At 50.1% G+C, this 25,125-nt stretch overlaps 1 protein-coding gene across 3 annotated transcripts; it reads left to right on the forward strand.

Annotated features, from left to right (window-relative positions):
• Window positions 1-787: 787 nt before the first annotated feature.
• On the forward strand, window positions 788-25,125 carry LOC144677788 (CD209 antigen-like protein C). Of its 3 annotated transcripts, none has more exons than XM_078537809.1 (6): window positions 788-2,088; window positions 16,211-16,330; window positions 19,405-19,524; window positions 22,042-22,184; window positions 23,027-23,133; window positions 24,065-25,125. In XM_078537809.1, exons 1-6 carry the CDS (start codon window positions 2,022-2,024, stop codon window positions 24,237-24,239), a joined length of 732 nt encoding a protein of 243 aa, XP_078393935.1. In that variant the 5' UTR covers window positions 788-2,021; the 3' UTR covers window positions 24,240-25,125. The 3 variants fall into 3 exon arrangements, with proteins under 3 accessions (XP_078393935.1, XP_078393936.1, XP_078393937.1); XM_078537810.1 differs by lacking the exon at window positions 788-2,088 and adding an exon at window positions 3,971-4,125; XM_078537811.1 differs by lacking the exon at window positions 788-2,088 and adding an exon at window positions 14,653-15,118.

The following is a 25,125-nucleotide window of genomic DNA, read 5'->3' on the forward strand; positions in this document are numbered from 1 at the left end:
AGACAGAGAGAGATTTTGACAGAGATTGAGAGAGGGAGACAAAGAGAGTTGGTGAGAGAGATTGAGAGAGGGAGACAGAGAGAAAGATGTGGTGAGAGATATTGAGAGAGAGGGAGACAGAGAGAGAGATGGTGAGAGAGATTGAGAGAGAGGGAGACCGAGAGAGAGATGGTGACAGAGGTTGAGAGAGGGAGACAGAGAGAGAGATGGTGAGAGAGATTGAGAAAGAGGGAGACAGAGAGAGAGATGGTGAGAGAGATTCAGAGAGAGGGAGACAGAGAGAGAGATGGTGAGAGAGATTGAGAGAGAGGGAGACAGAGAGAGAGATGGTGAGACAGATTCAGAGAGAGGGAGACAGAGAGAGGGAGACAGAGAGAGAGATGGTGAGAGAGACTGAGACAGAGGGAGACAGAGAGAGAGATGGTGAGAGAGATTGAGAAAGAGGGAGACAGAGAGAGAGATGGTGAGAGAGATTCAGAGAGAGGGAGACAGAGAGAGAGATGGTGAGAGAGATTGAGAGAGAGGGAGACAGAGAGAGAGATGGTGAGAGAGATTCAGAGAGAGGGAGACAGAGAGAGGGAGACAGAGAGAGAGATGGTGAGAGAGACTGAGACAGAGGGAGACAGAGAGAGATGGTGAGAGAGATTGAGAGAGAGGGACTGCTGCCCCTGGAGTCAGTACAACCAGCCTCTCATTTTGATCTCAGGGGAAGTGTCATTATGAAATGGAACGAAGAGGCAGAAACAGTTTTGAGGAAGTTTACGCCCTAACATCGAGTCTGAGGAAAGACTGAGACACATCTGAGAGAGATAGAGAAGCGGACAGGACAGGAACGGTGGAGAGAGACCCCTCAGACACAAACCATGGAGCAGGACAGCGACTACATGAATATGAGACACATCAAAAACAACACAACAGCCCCCAGTGAACGTAGGTTGAACTGCTCGATAGAGGGAGAGAGAAGGAGAAGGACAGAGACTGAGGGGTTGGGGGACAGATGGAGGGGCAGAGAGTGAGGGTGAGAGGGAGAGAGAGAGAGAGAGAGAGATGGAAAGACAGAAAGAGTATGACAATTATAAAGACACCGAGAAACAAAGAGAGAGAGAGAGATAACGAATGAAAGACAGATACAGACATTCAGACAGAGAGAGAGAGAGATGGGGAGAGAGAGATGGTGAGAGAGATTGAGAGAGAGGGACAGAGAGAGACGTGGTGAGAGATATTAAGAGAGAGAGACAGAGAGAGAGATGGTGAGAGAGATTGAGAAAGAGAGACAGAGGGAGAGATGATGAGAGAGACAGAGAGAGGGAGACAGAGAGATGGTGACAGAGATTGAGAGAGGGAGACAGAGAGAGAGATGGTGAGAGAGATTGAGAGAGAGGGACAGAGAGAGAGATGTGGTGAGAGATATTGAGAAAGAGAGACAGAGAGAGAGATGGTGACAGAGATTGAGAGAGGGAGACAGAGAGAGAGATGGTGACAGAGATTGAGAGATGGAGACAGAGAGAGACGTGGTGAGAGATATTGAGAGAGATGGAGACAGAGAGAGAGATGGTGAGAGTGGTTGAGAGAGAGAGACACAGAGAGAGATTGTGACAGACATTGAGGCTGAGAGGGTTAGAGAGAGAGATGTTGAGAGACATTGAGAGTGAGAGAGATAAAGAGTGAGATCGCAAGAGAGATTGAGAGAGAGAGAGGCGCACAGTGAGAGAGACTTGATGAGAGATATTGAGAGAGAGAGAGACAGACAGAGAGATATGGTTAGAGATTGAGAGAGAGAGAGAGAGGGACAGAGAGAGAGATTGAGAGAGAGGGACAGCTGCCCCTAGAGTCAGTACAACCAGCCTCTCATTCTGATCTCAGAGGAAGTGTCATTGTGAAATGGAACGAAGAGGCAGAAACAGTTTTGAGGAAGTTTTCGCCCTGACATAGAGTCTGAGGAAAGACTGAGACACATCTGAGAGAGAGAGAGAAGCAGACAGGACAGGAACGGAGGAGAGAGACCCGCTCAGACACAAACCATGGAGCAGGACACCGACGACAGGAATACGAGACACATCAAAAACAACACAACAGCCCCCAGTGAAGGTAGGTTAAACTGTTCAATAGAGGGAGAGAGAGAGGATGAGAGAGAGAGGGAGAGAGATGGACAGAGACAGAGACAAAGGGAGAGAGAGGCAGAGACAGAGAGAGAGAGAGGAACATGGGGACATATGACTTAGGAGCAGGAGTAGGCCATTCGGCCCCTCGAGCCTGCTCTGCCATTCAGTAGGATTATGGCTGATCTTGACTCACCCCACCCCCTCCCCATAACCCTCGACTCCCTTGTCAATCAGAAACCCGTCTAACTCAGCCTTGAATATATTCACTGACCCGGCCTCCACCGCTCTCTGGGGGAGAGAATTCCACAGACTGACCACCCTCCGAGAGAAGAAATTCCTCCTCATCTCCGTCTTCAATGGGAGACCCCTTATTCTGAAACTGTGCCTCCCACTCCTCGTTCTAGATTCCCCCACGAGGGGGAAACATCCTCCCAGCATCCACCCTGTCGAGCCCCTGTCAGGATCTTATATGTTTCAATAAGACGGCCTCTCATTCTTCTAAACTCCAATGGGTACAGGCCCAACCTGCTCAACCTCTCCTGATAAGACAAACCCCTTCTTCCCAGGAATCAGCCCAGTGAACCTCCTCTGAACTGTCTCTAAAGCAGTTATATCTATTTACAAATAAGGAGACCACAACTCTACGCAGTACTCCAGCTGCGGACTCGCCAAGGCCCTGTACAGCAGCAGTAAAACTTCCCACCCACTTGACCTGTCCATATCCCTTTGCAGACCCTCTACCTCCTGTTGACGACTGACTTTCCCACCTATCCTGGTGTCATCGGCAGATTTAGTGACCACACATTCGCTGCCCTCATCCAAGTCACTCATATAAATGGTGAATCGTTGAAGTCCCAGCACTGACCCCTGAGGCTCTCCGCTCGTCACATCTTGTCAACCCGAAAAAAACCCATTTACCCCTACTCGCTGCTCCCTGTTAGCTGACCAATCCTCTATCCATGTTAATATGTTACCTCCTACACCATTTGCTCTTATCTTCCAGAGTAACCTTTGATGTGGCGGCTGATCACATGCCTGTCGGAGAGAGAGAGCGAGAGAGAGAGAGAAAGAGGGAAAGAGACAGACAGGGACAAGGGGAGATAGAGAGAGAGAGAGACGCAGATGGAGAGAGGGATTCAGAGAACGGAGGAGACAGAGAGAGAGCGACAGAGAGAGACAGACAGAGTGAGAGTGAAAGAGAGAGAGAGAGGTGGGGAGGGAGAGGAACAGAGATTGAGAACTGGTGAGAGAGATTGAGAGAGAGGGAGACAGAGAGAGAGATGGTGAGAGAGATTGAGAGAGAGGGAGACAGAGCGAGAGATGGTGAGAGAGATTGAGAGAGAGGGAGACAGAGAGAGAGATGGTGAGAGAGATTGAGAGAGAGGGAGACAGAGAGAGATATTGAAAGAGAGGGAGACAGAGAGAGATGGTGAGAGAGATTGAGAGAGAGGGAGACAGAGAGAGAGATGGTGAGAGAGATTGAGAGAGAGGGAGACAGAGAGACAGATATTGAGAGAGAAGGAGACAGAGAGAGAGATGGTGAGAGAGATTGAGAGAGAGGGAGACAGAGAGAGAGAGATTGAGAGAGAGGGAGACAGAGAGAGATGGTGAGAGAGACTGAAAGAGAGGGAGACAGAGAGAGAGATGGTGAGAGAGATTGAGAGAGGGGGAGACAGAGAGAGAGATGCTGAGAGAGATTGAGAGAGAGGGAGACAGAGAGAGAGATGGTGAGAGAGATTGAGAGAGAGGGACTGCTGCCCCTGGAGTCAGTACAACCAGCCTCTCATTCTGATCTCAGGGGAAGTGTCATTGTGAAATGGAACAAAGAGACAGAAACAGTTTTGAGGAAGTTTACGCCCTGACATAGAGTCTGAGGAAAGACTGAGACACATCTGAGAGAGAGAGAGAAGCAGACAGGACAGGAACGGAGGAGAGAGACCCCCTCAGACACAAACCATGGAGCAGGACACCGACTGCTTGAATATGAGACACATCAAAAACAACACGACAGCGCCCAGTGAACGTAGGTTAAACTGTTCAATAGAGGGAAAGAGAGAGACGGAGGGAGCGAGACAGAGAGAGAGGGAGGGAGAAAGAGAGAGACTGAGGGGTTGGGGGACAGATGGTGGGACAGAGAGTGAGGGTGAGAGAGGGAAAGAGAGAGAGAGAGACAGAAAGACAGAAAGAGTATGACAATTATAAAGACACCGAGAGACAAAGAGAGAGAGAGAGAGAGATAAGGAATGAAAAAGAGAGACTGTCAGACAGAGAGAGAGAGAGAGACGGGGAGCGACAGATGGTGAGTGAGATTGAGTAAGGGAGAGGAAGAGAAATGGAGAGAGATATTGAGAGTGCGAGAGAAAGAGAGAGAGAGATAGTGAGACATTGAGACTGAGAAAGACAGAGAGAGGTAGGGTTAGAGAGTTTGAGAGCGAGAGGGACAGCGAGAGAGATGTTGCAGAGTGCATACTCGATGGGCCGAAGGGCTTCTTCTGCACTGTGTGATTCTGTGTTAGCAACTACATGAATATGAGACACATCAGAACCGACAGGACAGCGCCCAGTGAATGTAGGTTAAAATTTACACTAGAGGGAGAGAGAGAAGTAAAGAGAAGGACAGCGAGAGAGAGGGGGAGTGAGAGAGAGGAAGAGAGAGAGAATTATGGGTTGGGGGACAGATGAAGAGAATGAGAGTGTGGGAGAGAGAGAGATAGAGACAGAAAGACAGAAAGGTTATGAAAATTATAAAAATACTGAGAGACAGAGAGAGGGAGGAAAGGAATGAAAAAGAGATTCAGACAGAGAGAGAAAGATGGAGAGACAGATGGTGAGAGAGATTGCGAAAGCGAGAGGCAGAGAAATGGAAAGAAATATTGAGAGTGGGAGAGACAGAGAGAGAGGTGATGAGAGAGACAGGGAGAGAGATTCAGAGAGACAGAGCGAGAGATGGTGAGAGAGATTGAGAGAGAGAGAGACAGAGAGAGAGATGGTGCGAGAGATTGAGAGAGAGAGGCACTGAGAGAGAGATCGTTGCAGACATTGAGGCTGAGTGAGAAAGCGAGAGATGGTGAGAAGGGCTGAGAGTGTGAGAGACAGCGAGAGAGATGTTGCAGAGTGCATACTCGATGGGCCGAAGGGTCTCTTCTGCACTGTGAGATTCTGTGATAGCAACTACATGAATATGAGTCACATCAAAACCGACAGGACAGCGCCCAGTGAATGTAGGTTAAAATTTACACTAGAGGGAGAGAGGGAGAGAGAGAGAGAAGTAAAGAGAAGGACAGGGAGAGAGAGGGAGAGGGAAAGAGAGAGAATGAGGGGTTGGGGGACAGATGGAGGGACTGAGAGTTAGGGCGAAAGACAGAAAGAGTATGAAAATTATAACGAAACCGAGAGACAAAGGGAGAGAGGAAAGGACTGAAAAATAGAGAGAGTCAGACAGAGAGAGATGGTGAGAGGGATTGAGAGTGAGAGAGTCAGAGAGATAGATGGTGAGAGAGCTTGAGAGAGGGGTAGATAGAGAGAGAGTGCTGGAGAGAGAGATTGAGACTGATAGAGACAGGGTGAGAGATGTTGAGAGACAAAGATGGTGAGAGAGATTGAGAAAGAGGGACAGAGAGAGAGACTTGGTGAGAGATATTAAGAGAGAGAGAGACAGAGAGAGAGATGGTGAGAGAGATTGAGAAAGAGAGACAGAGGGAGAGATGATGAGAGAGATTGAGAGAGAGGGAGACAGAGAGAGAGAGATGGTGACAGAGCTTGAGAGAGGGAGACAGAGAGAGAGATGGTGAGAGAGATTGAGAGAGAGGGAGACAGAGAGAGAGATGGTGACAGAGATTGAGAGAGGGAGACAGAGAGAGAGACGTGGTGAGAGATATTGAGAGAGAGGGAGACAGAGAGAGAGATGGTGACAGAGATTGAGAGAGGGAGACATAGAGAGAGATGGTGAGAGAGATTGAGAGAGAGAGACAGAGAGAGAGATGTGGTGAGAGATATTGAGAGAGAGGGAGACAGAGAGAGAGATGGTGAGAGAGATTGAGAGAGAGGGACTGCTGCCCCTGGAGTGAGTACAACCAGCCTCTCATTCTGATCTCAGGGGTAGTGTCATTGTGAAATGGAACGAAGAGGCAGAAACAGTTTTGAGGAAGTTTAGAGGGAGAGAGAGAGAGAAGTAAAGAGAGGGACAGGGAGAGAGAGGGAGAGGGAAAGAGAGAGAATGAGGGGTTGGGGGACAGATGGAGGGAATGAGAGTTAGGGCGAGAGAGAGACAGAAAGTCAGAAAGAGTATGAAAATTATAAAGAAACCAAGACAAAGCGAGAGAGGAAAGGAATGAAAAATAGAGAGCCAGACAAAGAGAGATGGTGAGAGAGATTGAGAGTGAGAGAGATAGAGAGAGAGAGAGCTAGAGAGAGAGATTGAGACTGATAGAGACAGGGTGAGAGATGTTGAGAGACAAAGATGGTGAGAGAGATTGAGAGAGAGGGAGACAGAGAGAGAGATGGTGACAGAGATTGAGAGAGGGAGACAGAGAGAGAGACGTGGTGAGAGATATTGAGAGAGAGGGAGACAGAGAGAGAGATGGTGACAGAGATTGAGAGAGGGAGACAGAGAGAGAGATGTGGTGAGAGATATTGAGAGACAGAGAGAGAGATGGTGACAGAGATTGAGAGACTGAGACAGAGAGAGAGATGGTGAGAGAGATTGAGAGAGAGGGAGACAGAGAGAGAGATGGTGAGAGAGATTGAGAGAGAGGGAGACAGGGAGAGAGATGGTGAGAGAGACTGAGACAGAGGGAGACAGAGAGAGAGATGTGGTGAGAGATATTGAGAGAGAGAGACAGAGAGAGAGACGGTGAGAGAGATTGAGAGAGAGGGAGACCGAGAGAGAGATGGTGACAGAGATTGAGAGAGGGAGACAGAGAGAGAGATTGTGAGAGAGATTGAGAGAGAGGGAGACAGCGAGTGAGATGGTGAGAGAGACTGAGACAGAGGGAGACAGAGAGAGCGATGGTGAGAGAGATTGAGAGAGATGGAGACAGAGAGAGAGATGGTGGGAGAGATTGAGACAGAGGGAGACAGAGAGAGAGATGGTGAGAGAGATTGAGAGAGAGGAACTGCTGCCCCTGGAGTCAGTACAACCAGCCTCTCATTCTGATCTCAGGGGAAGTGTCTTTGTGAAATGGAATGAAGAGGCAGAAACAGTTTTGAGGAAGTTTACGCCCTAACATCGAGTCTGAGGAAAGACTGAGACACATCTGAGAGAGATAGAGAAGCAGACAGGACAGGAATGGTGGAGAGAGACCCCTCAGACACAAACCGTGGAGCAGGACACCGACTACATGAATATGAGACACATCAAAAACAACACGACAGCCCCCAGTGAACGTAGGTTGAACTGCTCGATAGAGGGGGAGAGAAGGAGAAAGACAGAGACTGAGGGGTTGGGGGACAGATGGAGGGGCAGAGAGTGAGGGTGAGAGAGAGAGCGAGAGACAGAAAGACAGAAAGAGTATGACAATTATAAAGACACCGAGAAACAAAGAGCGAGAGAGATCAGGAATGAAAAAGAGAGACTGACAGACAGAGAGAGAGAGAGACGGGGAGCGACAGATGGTGAGTGAGTTTGAGTAAGGGAGAGGAAGAGAAATGGAGAGAGATATTGAGAGTGTGAGAGAAAGAGAGAGAGAGATAGTGAGAGACATTGAGACTGAGAAAGACAGAGAGAGGTAGGGTTAGAGAGTTTGAGTGCGAGAGAGACTGAGAGAGAGGGATGGTGCGAGAGAAAAAGAGAAACAGAGAGAGAGATGGTGAGAGGGTCTGAGAGCGAGAGAGACAGCGAGAGAGATGGTGAACAGTGTAAACTCGATGGGCCGAAGGGCCTCTTCTGCACTGTGAGATTCTGTGATAGCAACTACATGAATATGAGACACATCAGAACCGACAGGACAGCGCCCAGTGAATGTAGGTTAAAATTTACACTAGAGGGAGAGAGAGAGAGAGAGAGAGAGAGAAGGACAACGAGAGAGAGGGAGAGTGAGAGAGAGGGAGAGAGAGAGAATTATGGGTTGGGGGACAGATGAAGGGACTGAGAGTGCGGGAGAGAGAGAGATAGAGACAGAAAGACAGAAAGATTATGTAAATTATAAAAATACTGAGAGACAGAGAGAGGGAGGAAAGGAATGAAAAAGAGAGAGTCAGACAGAGAGAGAAAGATGGAGAGACAGATGGTGAGAGGGATTGAGAAAGCGAGAGGCAGAGAAATGGAAAGAAATATTGAGAGTGGGAGAGACAGAGAGAGGTGATGAGAGGGACAGGGAGAGAGATTGAGAGAGACAGAGAGAGAGATGGTGAGAGAGATTAAAAGTGAGAGAGATAGAGAGAGAGAGTGACAGAGAGAGAGACAGAGAGAGAGATGGTGCGAGAGAGAGGCACTGAGAGCGAGATCGTTACAGACATTGAGGCTGAGTGAGAAAGAGAGAGATGGTGAGAATGGCTGAGAGTGAGAGAGACAGCGAGAGAGATGTTGCACAGTGCATACTCGATGGGCCGAAGGGACTCTTCTGCACTGTGAGATTCTGTGATAGCAAGTACATGAATATGAGTCATATCAAAACCGACAGGACAGCGCCCAGTGAACATAGGTTAAAATTTACACTAGAGGGAGAGAGAGAGAGAGAGAAGTAAAGAGAAGGACAGGGAGAGAGAGGGAGAGGGAAAGAGAGAGAATGAGGGGTTGGGGGACAGATGGAGGGACTAAGAGTTAGGGCGAGAGAGAGACAGAAAGACAGAAAGAGTATGAAAATTATAAAGAAACCAAGACAAAGCGAGAGAGGAAAGTAATGAAAAATAGAGAGAGTCAGACAGAGAGAGATGGTGAGAGAGATTGAGAGTGAGAGAGATAGATGGTGAGAGAGGTTGAGAGAGCAGGAGATAGAGAGAGAGAGCTGGAGAGAGAGATTGAGTCTGATAGAGACAGGGTGAGAGATGTTGAGAGACAAAGATGGTGAGAGAGATTGAGAAAGAGAGACAGAGGGAGAGATGATGAGAGAGATTGAGAGAGAGGGAGACAGAGAGAGAGATGGTGACAGAGATTGAGAGAGGGAGACAGAGAGAGAGATGGTCAGAGAGACTGAGACAGAGGGAGACAGAGAGAGAGATGGTGAGAGAGATTGAGAGAGAGGGAGACAGAGAGAGATGGTGACAGAGATTGAGAGAGGGAGACAGAGAGAGAGTTGGTGAAAGAGATTGAGAGAGGGAGACAGAGAGAGAGACGTGGTGAGGGATATTGAGAGAGAAGGAGACAGAGAGAGAGATGGTGACAGGGATTGAGAGAGGGAGACAGAGAGAGAGATGGTGAGAGAGATTGAGAGAGGGAGACAGAGAGATAGACGTGGTGAGAGATATTGAGAGAGAGGGAGACAGAGAGAGAGATGGTGACAGAGATTGAGGGAGGGAGACAGAGAGAGAGATGGTGAGAGAGATTCAGAGAGAGGGAGACAGAGAGAGAGATGGTGAGAGAGATTCAGAGAGAGGGAGACAGAGAGAGAGATGGTGAGAGAGATTGAGAGAGAGGGAGACAGAGAGAAAGATGCTGAGAGAGATTGAGAGAGAGGGACTGCTGCCCTTGGAGTCAGTACAACCAGCCTCTCATTCTGATCTCAGGGGAAGAGTCATTGTGAAATGGAACGAAGAAGCAGAAACAGTTTTGAAGACGTTTTCGCCCTGACATTGAGTCTGAGGATAGACTGAGGCACATCTGAGAGAGAGAGAGAGAGAAGCAGACAGGACAGGAACGAAGGAGAGAAACCCCTCAGACACAAACCATGGAGCAGGACATCAACTACATGAATATGAGACGCATCAAAAACAACACAACAGCACCCAGCGAACTTAGGTTAAACTGTTAAATAGAGGGAGAGAGGGAGAGAGAGGGTGAGAGAGAGAGAAAGAGAGGGAGAGAGAGAGAGAGGGAGAGAGAGAGAGATTGAGGGGTTGGGGGTCAGATGTTCGGACAGAGAGGGGGGTGAGAGAGAGAGAGGGAGAGAAACAGGAGGATTATGACAATTATAAAGACAACAAGGGACAAAGAGAGAGAGAGAGAGAGAGATAAGGAATGAAAAAGAGAGAGAGAATCAGACAGAGAGAGAGAGAGAGATACAGGGAGAGAGAGAGATGGTGAGTCAGATTGAAAAAGGGAGATGCAGAGAAATGGAGAGACATGTTGAGAGTGCGAGAGAAAGAGAGAGAGATGGTGAGAGAGATTGAGACTGAGAGGGACAGATAGAGAGATAGTGAGAGAGAGATAGAGAGAGACATTGAGACTGAGAGAGATAGAGAGAGATAGGGTAAGAGGGTTTGAGAGCGAGAGAGTTGGTGTGAGGGAAAGAAAGAAACAGAGAGAGAGATGGTGAGAGTGATTGAGAGAGAGAGATACAGAGAGATTTTGACAGACATTGAGACTGAGAGAGACAGAGAGAGATAGGGTAAGAGAGTTTGAGAGTGAGAGAGACAGAGAGAGAGATGGTGCGAGAGAAAGAGAGAAACAGAGAGAGAGAGGGACAGTGAGATAGACTTGGTGAGAGATATTGAGAGAGAGAGAGACAGAGATATGTTGAGAGAAAGGGACAGAGGGAGAGATGGTGAGAGATTGAGAGAGAGGGGGAGAGAGAGAGACAGATGATAAGAGAGATTGAGAGAGAGGGAGACAGAGAGAGAAATGGAGAGAAAGATTGAGAGAGAGGGACTGCTGTCCCTGGTGTCAGTACAACCAGCGCCTCATACTGATCTCAGGGGAAGTGACATTGTGAAATAGAATGAAGAGGCAGAAACAGTTTTGAGGAAGTTTTCGCAATGACATAGAGTCTGAGGAAAGACTGAGACACATCTGAGAGAGAGAGAGAAGCAGACAGGACAGGAAAGGAGGAGAGAGACCCCTCAGACACAAACCATGGAGCAGGACAGCGACTACATGAATATGAGACACATCAAAAACAACACAACAGAGCCCAGTGAACATAGGTTAAACTAATCAATAGAGGGAGAGAGAGAGAGAGAGAGAGAGACTGAGGGGTTGGGGACAGAGAGTGAGGGCAAGAGAGAGAGAGGGAGAGAGACAGAAAGACAGAAGGAGTATGACAATTATAAAGATACCGAAAGACAAAGAGAGAGAGAAAAGGAATGAAAAAGAGAGACAGACAGTCAGACAGAGAGAGAGACAGGGAGAGAGAGAGGGCGAGTGAGATTGAGAAAGGGAGAGATAGAGAAATGGAGATAGATATTGAGAGTGCGAGAGAAAGAGAGATGGTGAGAGAGATTGAGACTGAGGGACAGCGAGATGATGAGGGAGATTGAGAGTGAGAGATACTGAGAGAGAGATGGTCAGATAGATTGAGGTTGAGACACAGAGTCAGTAATGGTGAAAGATTGAGATTGAGAGAGACAGAGAGAGATGGTGAGAGAGATTGAGATTGAGAGAGACAGAGAGAGAGAGATGGTGAGAGAGATTGAGAGAAAGAGAGACACAGAGAGAGAGATGGTGAGAGTGGTTGAGAGAGAGAGACAGAGAGAGAGATCGTGACAGACATTGAGGCTGAAAGGGTCAGAGAGAGAGATGGTGAGAGGGACTGAGAGTGAGAGAGACAGCGAGAGAGATGTTGCAGAGTGCATACTCGATGGGCCGAAAGACCACTTCTGCACTGTGTGATTCTGTGATAGCAACTACATGAATATGAGACACATCAAAACCGACAGGACAGCGCCCAGTGAACGTAGGTTAACATTTACACGAGAGGGAAAGAGAGAGAAAAGTGAAGAGAAGGACAGCGAGATAGAGGGAGAGGGAGAGAGAAGGAGAGAGAGAATGAGGGGTTGGCGGACTGATGGAGGGACTGAGAGTTTGGGCGAGAGAGAGAAATGGACAGAAAGAGTATGAAAATTATAAAGAAACAGAGAGACAAAGAGAGAGGAAAGGAATGAAAAAGAGAGAGAGAGTCAGACAGAGAGAGAGATGGTGAGAGAGATTGAGAGTGAGAGAGATAGAGAGAGATGGTGAGAGAGCTTGAGACAGAGAGAGACAGAGAGCTGGAGAGAGAGATTGAGACTGATAGAGAGAGTGAGAGATGTTGAGAGACATTGAGAGTGAGAGAGATAAAGAGAGATTGAGAGAGAGAGACACATTGAGAGAGACTTGATGAGAGATATCGTGAGAGAGAGAGAGAGACAGAGATATATAGTGAGAGATTGAGAGAGAGAGAGGCACAGTGAGAAAGACTTGATGAGAGAGATTGAGAGAGAGAGAGAGAGGGACAGAGAGAGAAATGGTGAGAGAGATTGAGAGAGAGGGAGACAGAGAGAGAGATGGTGAGAGAGATTGAGAGAAAGGGAGACAGAGAGAGAGATGGTGAGAGAGATTGAGAGAGAGGGAGACAGAGAGAGAGATGGTGAGAGAGATTGAGAGAGAGGGACTGCTGCCCCTGGTGTCAGTACAACCAGCCTCTCATTCTGATCTCAGGGGAAGTGTCATTGTGAAATGGAACAAAGAGGCAGAAACAGTTTTGAGGAAGTTTTCGCCCTGACATCGAGTCTGAGGAAAGACTGAGATACATCTGAGAGAGATAGAGAAGCAGACAGGACAGGAACGGAGGAGAGAGACCCCTCAGACACAAAACATGCAGCAGGACAGCGACTACATGAACATGAGACACATCAAAAACAACACGACAGCCCCCAGTGAACGTAGGTTGAACTGTTCAATAGAGAGAGAGAGAGAGGGCGAGAGAGAGAGAGAGGTTGCGAGAAGGACAGAGACAGAGACAAAAGGAGAGAGAGGCAGAGACAGAGAGAGAGAGGAATATGGGGACATATGACTTAGGAGCAGGAGTAGGCCATTCGGCTCCTCGAGCCTGCTCTGCCATTCAGTAAGATCATGGCTGATCTTGTCCTTCCCCCACCCCCTCCCCATAACCCTCGACTCCCTTTTCAATCAGAAACCCGTCTAACTCAGCCTCGAATATATTCACTGACCCGGCCTCCACCGCTCTCTGGGGGAGAGAATTCCACAGATTGACCACCCTCTGAGAGAAGAAATTCCTCCTCATCTCCGTCTTCAATGGGAGACGCCTTATTCTGAAACTGTGCCTCCCACTCCTCGTTCTAGATTCCCCCACGAGGGGTAAACATCCTCCCAGCATCCACCCTGGCGAGCCCCTGTCAGAATCTTATATGTTTCAATAAGACGGCCTCTCATTCTTCTAAACCCCAATGGGTACAGGCCCAACCTGCTTAACCTCTCCTCATAAGACAAACCCCATCATCCCAGGAATCAGCCCAGTGAACCTCCTCTGAACTGTCTCTAAAGCAGTTATATCTATTTACAAATAAGGAGACCACATCTCTACGCAGTACTCCAGCTGTGGACTCTCCAAGACCCTGTACAGCAGCAGTGAAACTTCCCTACTTTTACATTCCATCCCCCTCACAATAAACACCAACGCTCCATTTGCCTTCCTAATCACTTGCTGCATCTGCGGACTAACTTCTTGTGATCCATGCACCAGGACACCCAGATCCCTCCGTACCGCAGAGTTCTGAAATCTCTCTCCGTTTAAATAGAATACTGCGTTTCTGTTCCTCCTGCCTCCTGGGCAGGTTCATGTTTTCACACGTTACACTCCATCCGCCAAATATTTGCCCATCCGCTTGACCTGTCCATATCCCTTTGCAGACTCTCTACCTCCTGTTGAAGACTTACTTTCCCACCTATCCTGGTGTCATCGGCAGATTTAGCGACCACACATTCGCTGCCCTCATCCAAGTCACTCATATAAATGGTGAATCGTTGAGGTCCCAGCACTGACCCCTGAGGCTCTCCGCTCGTCACATCTTGCCAACCCGAACAAAACCCATTTACCCCTACTCACTGCTCCCTGTTAGCTGACCAATCATCTATCCATGCTAATATGTTACCCCCTACACCATGTGCTATTATCTTCTGGAGTAACCTTTGATGTAGCGGCTAATCGCATGCCTGTCGGAGAGAGAGAGAGACAAAGAAAGTGAGGCAGAGAGAGAAAGAGGGAAAGAGACAGACAGAGAAAGGTGGAGAGAGAGAGGCAAATAGAGAGAGAGATTCAGAGAACGGGAGAGACAAAGAGAGGGCGACAGAGAGAGAGTGTCAGAGTGAGAGTGAAAGAGAGACAGAGAGAGAGGGAGGGAGAGAAAGGGAGATTGAGAAGTGGTGAGAGAGATTGTGAGAGAGAGGGAGACAGAGAGAGAGAGAGATTGTGAGAGAGATTGTGAGAGAGGGAGACAGAGAGAGAGATGGTGAGAGAGATTGAGAGAGAGGGACAGAGAGAGAGATGGTGAGAGAGATTGAGAGAGAGGGACAGAGAGAGAGATGGTGAGAGAGATTGAGAGAGAGGGACAGAGAGAGAGATGGTGAGAGAGATTGAGAGAGAAGCAGACAGAGAGACAGATGGTGAGAGAGATTGAGAGAGAGGGAAACAGAGAGAGAGATGGTGAGAGAGATTGAGAGAGAGGGAGACAGAGAGAGATTGAGAGAGATTGAGAAAGAGGGAGACAGAGAGAGATGGTGAGAGAGATTGAGAGAGAGGGAGACAGAGAGAGAGATGGTGAGAGAGATTGAGAGAGAGGGAGACAGAGAGAGAGATGGTGAGAGAGGTAGAGAGAGAGCGACAGAGAGAAAGTAAAGGAGAGGGAGGGAGCTAAAGGGAGATTGAGAGAGAGGGACTGCTGCCCCTGGAGTCAGTACAACCAGCCTCTCATTCTCATCTCAGGGGAAGTGTCATTGTGAAATGGAACCAAGAGGCAGAAACAGTTTTGAGGAACTTTTCACCCTAACATCGAGTCTGAGGAAAGACTGAGACACATCTGAGAGAGAGAGAAGCAGACAGGACAGGAACGGAGGAGAGAGACCCCTCAGACACAAACCATGGAGCAGGACAGCGACTACATGAATACGAGAAACATCAAAAACAACACGACAGCCCCCAGTGAACGTAGGTTAAACTGTTCAATAGAGGGAGAGAGAGAGAGGGAGAGAGAGAGAGATGCAAGGAGAGGGACAGCGAGATAGGGAGAGAGACAGAGAGGTGGAGATGGAGAAACAGAGAGAGAAATAGAGCAAGAACGAGAGAGAGAATGAGAAGAGTGAGAGAGAGAAAGAAAGACAGGGAGAGTGAGAGAGACAAATATGCATTGAGAGAGAGGGAAAAACAGAAACAGAGAAAGAGAGGCAGAGAGACAGAAAGTGAGATAGAGAGTTTGATAAATACAGTGTAGAGGGTGCTTTACTCTGTATCTAACCCCGTGCTGTACCTGTCCTGGGAGTGTTTGATGGGGACAGGGTAGAGGGAGCTTCACTCTGTACCTAACCCCGTGCTGTACCTGTACTGGGAGTGTTTGATGGGGACGATGTAGAGGGGGCTTTACTCTGTATCTAACCCCATGCTGTTCCTGTCCTGAGTGTTTGATGGGGACAGTGTAGAGGGAGCTTTACTCTGTATCTAACCCTGTGCTCTACCTGTCCTGAGAGTGTTTGATGGGGACGGTGTAGAGGAATATTTACTCTGTATCTAAACCTGAGCTGTACCTGTCCTGGGAGTGTTGATGGGGACAGTGTAGATGGAGCTTTACTCTCTTTCTAACCCCGTGCTGTCCCTGTCTTGGGAGCGTTTGACAGGGACTGTAGAGGGGCTTTACTCTGTACCTATGGTAATTCCCCGAAGCCTTCAGCTGCCTGGACCCTAAACTGCAAAAAGCTCTCGCTGAACCTCTCCGCCTATCTATCTCTCTCTCTCTCTCTCTGCCTCAATTTCTCTGTTTCTCTCTCCTCCTTTAAGACGCTCCTTGTACCGATCTCTGTGTCTGAGCTTTTGGTTTCCTGTCCCTAATATCTCCCTGTGTGACTCGGTGTTCGATTCTCTTTGATAACGCTCCTGTACCGTGCACTGGGATGTGAAATGAGGGATATAAACGAGTAACGTGGTTGTTGTTTCTCTTGATAAGTGGGGTAGATACGTCACCATTGTCTGTTCCGTGCAGTAACACGGGTTGCTCAACATGGGTCAATCTTTACTTCTCTATTCCAGGTAAAACAGGGCAGGAACCAGTTGGAGGAAGAAGATCAATAACTTCAACACATCTTGGCATCGCCTGCCTCATTGTCCTAATCATCAGTTTGGTTATTGCGATAGGGCTGAGAGTCCAAGGTAGGAAACTGAATCTGACACTGAACCTGTTACAGAGAGTGAACGGAGGCAATACTGAACTCCTTTATTTTCTCACCCTCTGTCCGTAAGCAGGGGTGTTTTCATGTTGGAAATAGGCTGTGGTGTGTTTACCAAAGCCCTCAGTTTGTGAGGTCAGACTTTAAAGGGAGAAGCAGCAACATCTCTCTAGATTTAAATCAGTAGCATAGTTTATTCATACATTCAAACCCTCTCACACTAACACTGATATATTCCACACCACTCACTAGAACACTGATATTCCCCACACCCCTCACCGTAACAATCTGATATATACCACACCCTTCACCGTAACAATCTGATATATCCCACACCCTTCACCGTAACAATCTGATATATCCCACACACCTCCCTATAACACCCTGATATATTAGGCAGCCCTCACTGTAACACTCTGATATATCCCACACCCTTCACTGTAACATTCCAATATACTCCACACCCCTCACTGTAACACTCTGATATATCTCACACCCCTCACTGTAAAACACTGATTTACACCACGCACCTCAGTGTAAAATGTTGATAAATCCCACACCTCTCACAGAAACAAACTGATATATCCCACACCCCTCACTGTAACACTCAGGCATACCCCACACCCCTCACTCTAACAGTCTGATATATCCCACATCCCTCCCTGTAACACGCTGAAATATCACACACCCCTCACTGGAACACTCTGATATATCCCAGACCCCTCACTGTAACACTCTGATATATCCCACACCCCTCACTGTAACACTCTGATATATCCCACACCCCTCACTGTAACACCCTGATATATCCCACACCCCTCACTGTAACAGTATGATATATCCCACAGCCCTCACTGTAACACTCTGATATATCCCACACCCCTCACTGTAACACTCTCATATATCCCACACCCCTCACTGTAACGAACTGATATATCCCACAAACCACACTGTAACACTCTGATAGTTCCCACTCCCCTCACTGCAACACATTTATATATCCCACATCCCTCACTGTAACACTCTGATATATCCTACACCCCTCACTTTAACACTCTGATATATCCCACACCCCTCACTGTAACACTCTGCTATATCCCACTCCCCTCACTGTAACACTCTGATATTTCCCACAACCCACACTGTAACACTCTGATATTTCCCACAACCCACACTGTAACACTCTGATATATCCCACACCCCTCACTGTAACACTCTGATATATCACACACCCCTCACTGTAACACTCTGATAGTTCCCACACCCCTCACTGTAACATTCTGATATATCCCACACCCCTCACTGTAACTCCCTGATATACCACACACCCCTCACTGTAACAGTCTGATAGTTCCTACACACATCACTGAAACATTATGAAATATTACACATTCTTCACTTTAACACACTGATATCACACAATCCACACTGTTATACTCTCATATATTGCACATGCTTCACTGTAACACTCGGATATATCCCACACCCCTCACTGTAACACACTGATATGTCCCACACCCCTCACTGTAACACTCTGATATATCCCACACCCCTCACTGTAACACTCTGATATACCCCACACCCCTCACTGTAACACTCTGATATACCCCACACCCCTCACTGTAACACTCTGATATATCCCACACCCCTCACTGTAACACTCTGATATATCCCACACCCCTCACTGTAACACTCTGATATACCCCACACCCCTCACTGTAACACTCTGATATATCCCACACCCCTCACTGTAACGCTCTGATATACCCCACTCCCCTCACTGTAACACTCTGATATATCCCACACCCCTCACTGTAACACTCTGATATACCCCACACCCCTCACTGTAACACTCTGATATATCCCACACCCCTCACTGTAACACTCTGATATATCCCACACCCCTCACTGTAACACTCTGATAGATCCCACACCCCTCACTGTAACACTCTGATATATCCCACACCCCTCACTGTAACACTCTGATATACCCCACACCCCTCACTGTAACACTCTGATATACCCCACACCCCTCACTGTAGCACTCTGATATAACCCATACCCCTCACTGTAACACTCTGATATACCCCACACCCCTCACTGTAGCACTCTGATATACCCCACACCGCTCACTGTAACACTCTGATATATCCCACACCCCTCACTGTAACACTCTGACATACTCCACACCCCTCACTGTAACACTCTGACATACCCCACACCCCTCACTGTAACACTCTGATATATCCCACACCCCTCACTGTAACACTCTGATAGATCCCACAACCCTCACTGTAACACTCTGATATATCCCACACCCCTCACTGTAACACTCTGATATACCCCACACCCCTCACTGTAACACTCTGATATATCCCACACCCCTCACTGTAACACTCTGATATATCCCACACCCCTCACTGTAACACTCTGATATACCCCACACCCCTCACTGTAACACTCTGATATACCCCACACCCATCACAGCGTGTTTCCGCTCAGAGCCACATTATCGGAAGGATTTGAACACATTGGAGAGAAAGCGCAGAAGAGGTTTAGACGGATTTTCTGGGGATGAGAAGCTTCAGTTCCGAGCAGAGACGGGAGAGGTTGGGATTATTCTCCTCGGAGAGAAGGAGGCTGAGAGGGGATTTGATGGAGACGTTCAGAGTCAAGAGGGGGCTGGAGAGAGGAGACGGGGAGAAGCTGTTCGCACTGGGCCCAGAGGACACAGATTTTTAAGCGATTTGCGAAGGAATCAAACGCGATGTGAGAGAAAACGTTTTCGCAGGCCGAGCGGTTCGGGTCTGGGATGTGCTGCCTGGTCATGTGGGGGAGGCAGGTTGAATTGAGGCATTCAAGGGGGCATTGGATGGTTATTTGCACAGATACAATGTGCAGGGGTACAGGGGGGAAAAGGCAGGGCAATGGCACTGGGTCCGAACGCTCATTCGGAGAGCCGGTGCGGACACGATGGGCCAAATGGCCTCCTTCTGTGCACTTCAGACCCTGTGGTTCTTTGACCCTGTAAGTTCTATGACCCTGTGATTCTCTCAGTCCTACAGATGGACAAGAACATGACGGGGCTGAATGGAAAGATCCGGAATATGTCCGAGACCCTTGAACAGACGCTCCAGGACCGAAGATCTTTCTGCGCCATCCTCCGGAACTACTCGGGTGAGTTGGTGCTGTCGGCCCCCACCCCCTTCCCCACTCTCCCACCATCCCACACTCTGTCCCATTGGGATCGCCCCCACCCCCTGTCTCCCCAACCCCACCCCCACCCCCTGTCTCCCCGCCCCCACACCCCGTCTCCCTGCCCCCACACCCCGTCTCCCCGCCCCCACACCCCGTCTCCCCGCCCCCACACCCCGTCTCCCCGCCCCCACACCCCGTCTCCCCGCCCCCACACCCCGTCTCCCCGCCCCCACACCCCGTCTCCCCGGCCCCACACCCCGTCTCCCCGGCCCCACACCCCTTCTCCCCGGCCCCACACCCCGTCTCCCCGACCCCCTGTCTCCCCCCACCTGCCTCCCCACCCGCTGTCCCCCCACCCCACCCCCTATCTCCCCACCCCCACCCCCTGTCTCCCCACCCCCACCCCAACCCTGTCTACCCACCCCACACATTGTCTCCCCTCCCCCACCCCCTGTCTACCCACTCCAACCCCCTGTCTACCCACCCCCACCCCCACCCCCTGTCTCCCCTCCCTCACCCCCTGTCTCCCCTCACTCATCCCCTGTCTCCCCTCCCTCACCCCCACCCCCTGTCTACCCGCCCCTGTCTCCCCGCCCCCATCCCCTGTCTCTCCGCCCTCGCCCCCTGTCTCCCGCCCCCGCCCCGTCACCCCGCCCCCTGTCTCCCTGTCTCCCCATCCCCGCCCCCTGTCTGCCCACCCTGCCCCCTGTCTCCCCACCCCCACCCCACGCCCTGTCTCCCCACCCCCACCCTCCCCAGCCTCCCCACCCCACCCCCACGCCCTGTCTCCCCACCCCCACCCCATCACCCCACCCCCAACCCCTGTCTCTCCACCCCCACCCCCTGTCTCCCCCCCCACCCCCTGTCTCCCCATCCCCACCCCCACCCCCTGTCTTCCCACCCCTACCCCCTGTCTCCCCACCCCCACCCCCTGTCTCCCCCCCAACCCCGTGTCTCCTCACCCCCACCGCCTGTCTCCCCACCCCCTCCCCCCTGTCTCCCCACCCCCACCCCTTGTCTCCCCACCCCCACCCCCTGTCTCTCCACTCCCACCCCCTGTCTCCCCCCCCACCCCCTGTCTCCTCATCCCCACCCCCTGTCTCCTCACCCCCACCCCCTGTCTCCCCCCCCACCCCCTGTCTCCCCATCCCCACCCCCTGTCTTCCCACCCCTATCCCCTGTCTCCCCACCCCCACCCCCTGTCTCCCCCCCAACCCCGTGTCTCCTCACCCCCACCCCCTGTCTCCCCACCCCCTCCCCCCTGTCTCCCCACCCCCACCCCTTGTCTCCCCACCCCCACCCCCTGTCTCCCCACCCCCACCCCCTGTCTCCCCCCCCACCCCCTGTCTCCTCACCCCCACCCCCTGTCTCCTCACCCCCACCCCCTGTCTCCCCACCCCCTGTCTCCCCCCCAACCCCCTGTCTCCACTCCCCCACCCCCAACCCCTGTCTACCCACCCCCAAGCCCTGTCTCCCCACCCCCATACCCTGTCTCCCCACCCCCACCCCCTGTCTCCCCACCCATACCCCCTGTCTCCCCACCCCTACTCCCTGTCTCCCCACTCCCACCCCCTGTCTGGGGGTCTGTCCGACAGATTGAGGAGATTGGATAAGGTGCAGGCGGGTGAGCCAAACTCGAAGCCTGAGGCCTACAGGTGAAACCACGGCGACCGGACCCGAGGCGTTTAAAGCAATAAAGAGATTCGATTGGGTCGATGGACAGAAACTATTTCCTCTGGTCCGGTGGGTTGTGGGGGAGCCGGGGAGGGGGAGTCGAGAACAAGCGGGAAGAAGGTTAAAATTCGGGCCAGGACGTTCAGGGGGGACATCAGGAAACACCTCTTCACACAAAGGGGAGCGGAAATCAGGAACTCTCTCCCCACCCCCGAAATAAACTGTGGGAGCCGGAGGTCAAAGGGAAACGTCAAAACTGAGATTGAGAGATTGTTGTTGGGAATGGAGGGTCACGGAACCGAGGGAGTTAAGGTACAGAGCAGATCCAATAGAATGGTGTAAAATACCCGAGAGGGGCTGAATGGCCTCCTCCTGTTCCTGTGTAACAGGCTCGAGAGGGGCTGAATGGCCTCCTCCTGTTCCTGTGTAACAGGCTCGAGAGGGGCTGAATGGTCTCCTCCTGTTCCTGTGTAACAGGCTCGAGAGGGGCCGAATGGTCTCCTCCTGTTCCTGTGTAACAGGCTCGAGAGGGGCCGAATGGGATCCTCCTGTTCCTGTGTAACAGGCTCGAGAGGGGCTGAATGGCCTCCTCCTGTTCCTGTGTAACAGGCTCGAGAGGGGCTGAATGGCCTCCTCCTGTTCCTGTGTAACAGGCTCGAGAGGGGCTGAATGGTCTCCTCCTGTTCCTGTGTAACAGGCTCGAGAGGGGCCGAATGGTCTCCTCCTGTTCCTGTGTAACAGGCTCGAGAGGCGCTGAATGGCCTCCTCCTGTTCCTAATGTCCCGATGTATTTCTCTGAATTAAGTCTGTATAATTTTGCAGAGTCTCTCTGTCCGAACGGCTGGAAAGTTCATAATCATCATTGCTATAGATTCTCAATGGAGAGAGTAAACTGGGACTCGGCAAAACAACAATGTGAATCCCAAAATTCACACTTCATCATCATAAATACAGAACAGGAACAGGTAAGAATAACAGACGCATCTGTCAGAATGAGATAGAGAGAAAATATCCCTCTGCACCGTCCCCATCAAACATACAGCACGGGGTTAGATACAGAGTAAAGCTCCCTCTACACCGTCCCCATCAAACACTCCCAGGACAGGTACAGCACGGGGTTAGATACAGAGTAAAGCTCCCTCTACACCGTCCCCATCAAACACTCCCAGGACAGGTACAGCACGGGGTTAGGTACAGAGTAAAGCTCCCTCTAAACTGTGCCCATAAAACACTCCCAGGACAGGTACAGCACGGGGTTAGATACAGAGTAAAGCTCCCTCTACAGTGTCCCCATCAAACACTCCCAGGACAGGTACAGCACGGGGTTAGATACAGAGTAAAGCTCCCTCTACACTGTCCCCATCAAACACTCCCAGGACAGGTACAGCACAGGGTTTGATACAGAGTAATGATCCCTCTACACTACATGAACGAGGGTTTCAGTAGTCGATGAGCTGAGCCCGGGGTGGTTCTGGGCGATGTTACGGAGTTGTGAAGAGGCCGTCTTGGTGACGATGTGGATATGAGGTGGGAATCCCATCTCCAGGTTAAACACAACCCCAGGGTTGTGAACAGTCTGGTTCAGACTCAGGGAGTTCCCAGGATGGAGTCGGTAACTCAGGAATGGAGTTTGGAACAGAGACGGAAAAAAACAGCTTCAGTCTTCCCGATATTGAATCAGAGGGAATGAGGGAGAATTTCCTGAGGAAGGGTTTGGTGTATTTTGGGTATCAGTTGTGTGTGCGCGTTTGTGTGAGTTAAGGCAGTCATACTAACTGAACACATTCCATCATTGTATCTGCTGCAGAATATCATAAAGAAATCTATCGAGAATAATCCTGGGGATTACTGGATCGGACTAACAGATCGAGAGAGTGAAGGAAACTGGAAATGGGTGGATGGGACCCCAGTGAGGTGGGTCCCAGTATCGCATGGAGAGAGAGAGCAGGACAAGGGGATTAGTTTGGGATTGATACAGGGCTATGGGGAGAGAGCGGGGCAGTGGGATTAGTTTGGGGATTGATACAGGGCTATGGGGAGAGAGTGGGGCAGTGGGATTAGTTTGGGGATTTGTACAGGACTATGGGGAGAGAGTGGGACAGTGGGATTAGTTTGGGATTGATACAGGGCTATGGGGAGAGAGTGGGACAGTGGGATTAGTTTGGGATTGATACAGGGCTATGGGGAGAGAGCGGGGCAGTGGGATTAGTTTGGGATTGATACAGGACTATGGGGAGAGAGTGCGGGACAGTGGGATTAATTTGGGGATTGATACAGGGCTATGGGGAGAGAGTGGGACAGTGGGATTAGTTTGGGATTGATACAGGGCTATGGGGAGAGAGTGGGACAGTGGGATTAGTTTGGGATTGATACAGGGCTATGGGGAGAGAGCGGGACAGTGGGATTAGTTTGGGGATTTGTACAGGGCTATGGGGAGAGAGCGGGACAGTGGAATTAGTTTGGGTTTTGTACAGGGCTATGGGGAGAGAGCGGGACAGTGGGATTAGTTTGGGATTGATACAGGGCTATGGGGAGAGAGCGGGACAGTGGGATTAGTTTGGGATTGATACAGGGCTATGGGGAGAGAGCGGGACAGTGGGATTAGTTTGGGATTGATACAGGGCTATGGGGAGAGAGCGGGACAGTGGGATTAGTTTGGGATTGATACAGGGCTATGGGGAGAGAGTGGGACAGTGGGATTAGTTTGGGATTGATACAGGGCTATGGGGAGAGAGCGGGACAGTGGGATTAGTTTGGGATTTGTACAGGGCTGTAGGAATCTTGCTGATTCTGTGCAGGAATGTGTCGGATTTTTATCGGTATTTTTTATTTCCCCATTTCCCAGTTTTACCCGATGGGAGCAGGGTGAACCGAATAATGCAGCAGGAAATGAAAACTGCGCCATTATCAGAAGTGCCGACTGGAATGATGTCAGTTGTTCCGATCAGTTCCCTTTCATCTGTGAGAAAAAGGCACTGCCCAGCGTCGAGGCAGCTGATATTGAGAAATATTGTTCCTGAAGAGAGACTGGGACACAGAACGAGAGTGTCAGGATTGTCCAAAGATCCCCAGCCCCTCCCCCCTTCCCCACAATCCCCAGCTGCCCGAGGCCACGTCCAAAAGGTGAAAGTTCACCTGTTCCCCTACTCCCCCAGGAGGAGCCCCCTACAGCGCCACCAGTGGTGGGAGGTGGGAATGACAGCGTGACGGTAGACATTGGAAAACCCCATTATAAATCCAGGCAGGAGTCCGGCGACATGGAACAGGACAGAAGTCCTGCATTTCTCTAGCAACTTTCACTAATTCAGATGATCACCAGCCTGCTTTTGCAGCCAATGAAGCAACTCCTTACAGAGTTTTCATAGTTGTCTTGTCAGAAACAAGGCTTTCAATTTGCGTGCAGTAAGCTCCCACTGGACTCAGGATTAAACTCGGTCACATCAGAAATACCCTTTGGACTTTTTCTTCTCGGACTCTGTAATTCACGTCAACTCATTTCAATCTCCCTGGTTCTTGTACTGTTACTATCCATAATTGTAAAAGTTTCCTTTTTCTATCCTCCATTACTGTGTCTGTGCATTTGTGTACGTGTGTGTACGTGTGTGTGTAAATGTCTATGTGTGTGGGTGTGTGAGTGTTTGAATGTGAGGGTGTGAGCGTGAATGTGTGTGTGTGTGTGAGTGTGTGTGTGTGAGTAGGCGTGTATGTGTGTTTGTGAGAATATGTTTGTGTGAGTATGTGTGTTTGTGTGAGTGCGCATGAGAGTGGATACGTGTGTGTGTGTGTGTGTGTGAGCGGGTGTGCGAGTGTGTGTGGGTGTGAATGTGGGTGTGAATGTGGAGGTTGACATTGTGAACATTCCTGCCCCGGGTTTTAAATGTAAATAAACTAACCCGAGTTGATCAT

The sequence above is a fragment of the Cetorhinus maximus genome, unplaced genomic scaffold (genome assembly GCF_964194155.1).
Source record: "Cetorhinus maximus unplaced genomic scaffold, sCetMax3.hap1.1 HAP1_SCAFFOLD_3068, whole genome shotgun sequence".
Lineage (NCBI taxonomy): Eukaryota > Metazoa > Chordata > Chondrichthyes > Lamniformes > Cetorhinidae > Cetorhinus > Cetorhinus maximus.

Excerpts from the sequence above, each read along its gene's own strand:
- LOC144677788 (XM_078537809.1), top strand. The coding sequence starts at position 2,022 with ATGGAGCAGGACACCGACGACAGGAATACGAGACACATCAAAAACAAC. Across the intron at positions 2,089-16,210 it reads CACAACAGCCCCCAGTGAAG|GTAAAACAGGGCAGGAACCA; the intron begins GTAGGTTAAACT and ends TCTCTATTCCAG. Across the intron at positions 22,185-23,026 it reads TAAATACAGAACAGGAACAG|AATATCATAAAGAAATCTAT; the intron begins GTAAGAATAACA and ends TATCTGCTGCAG.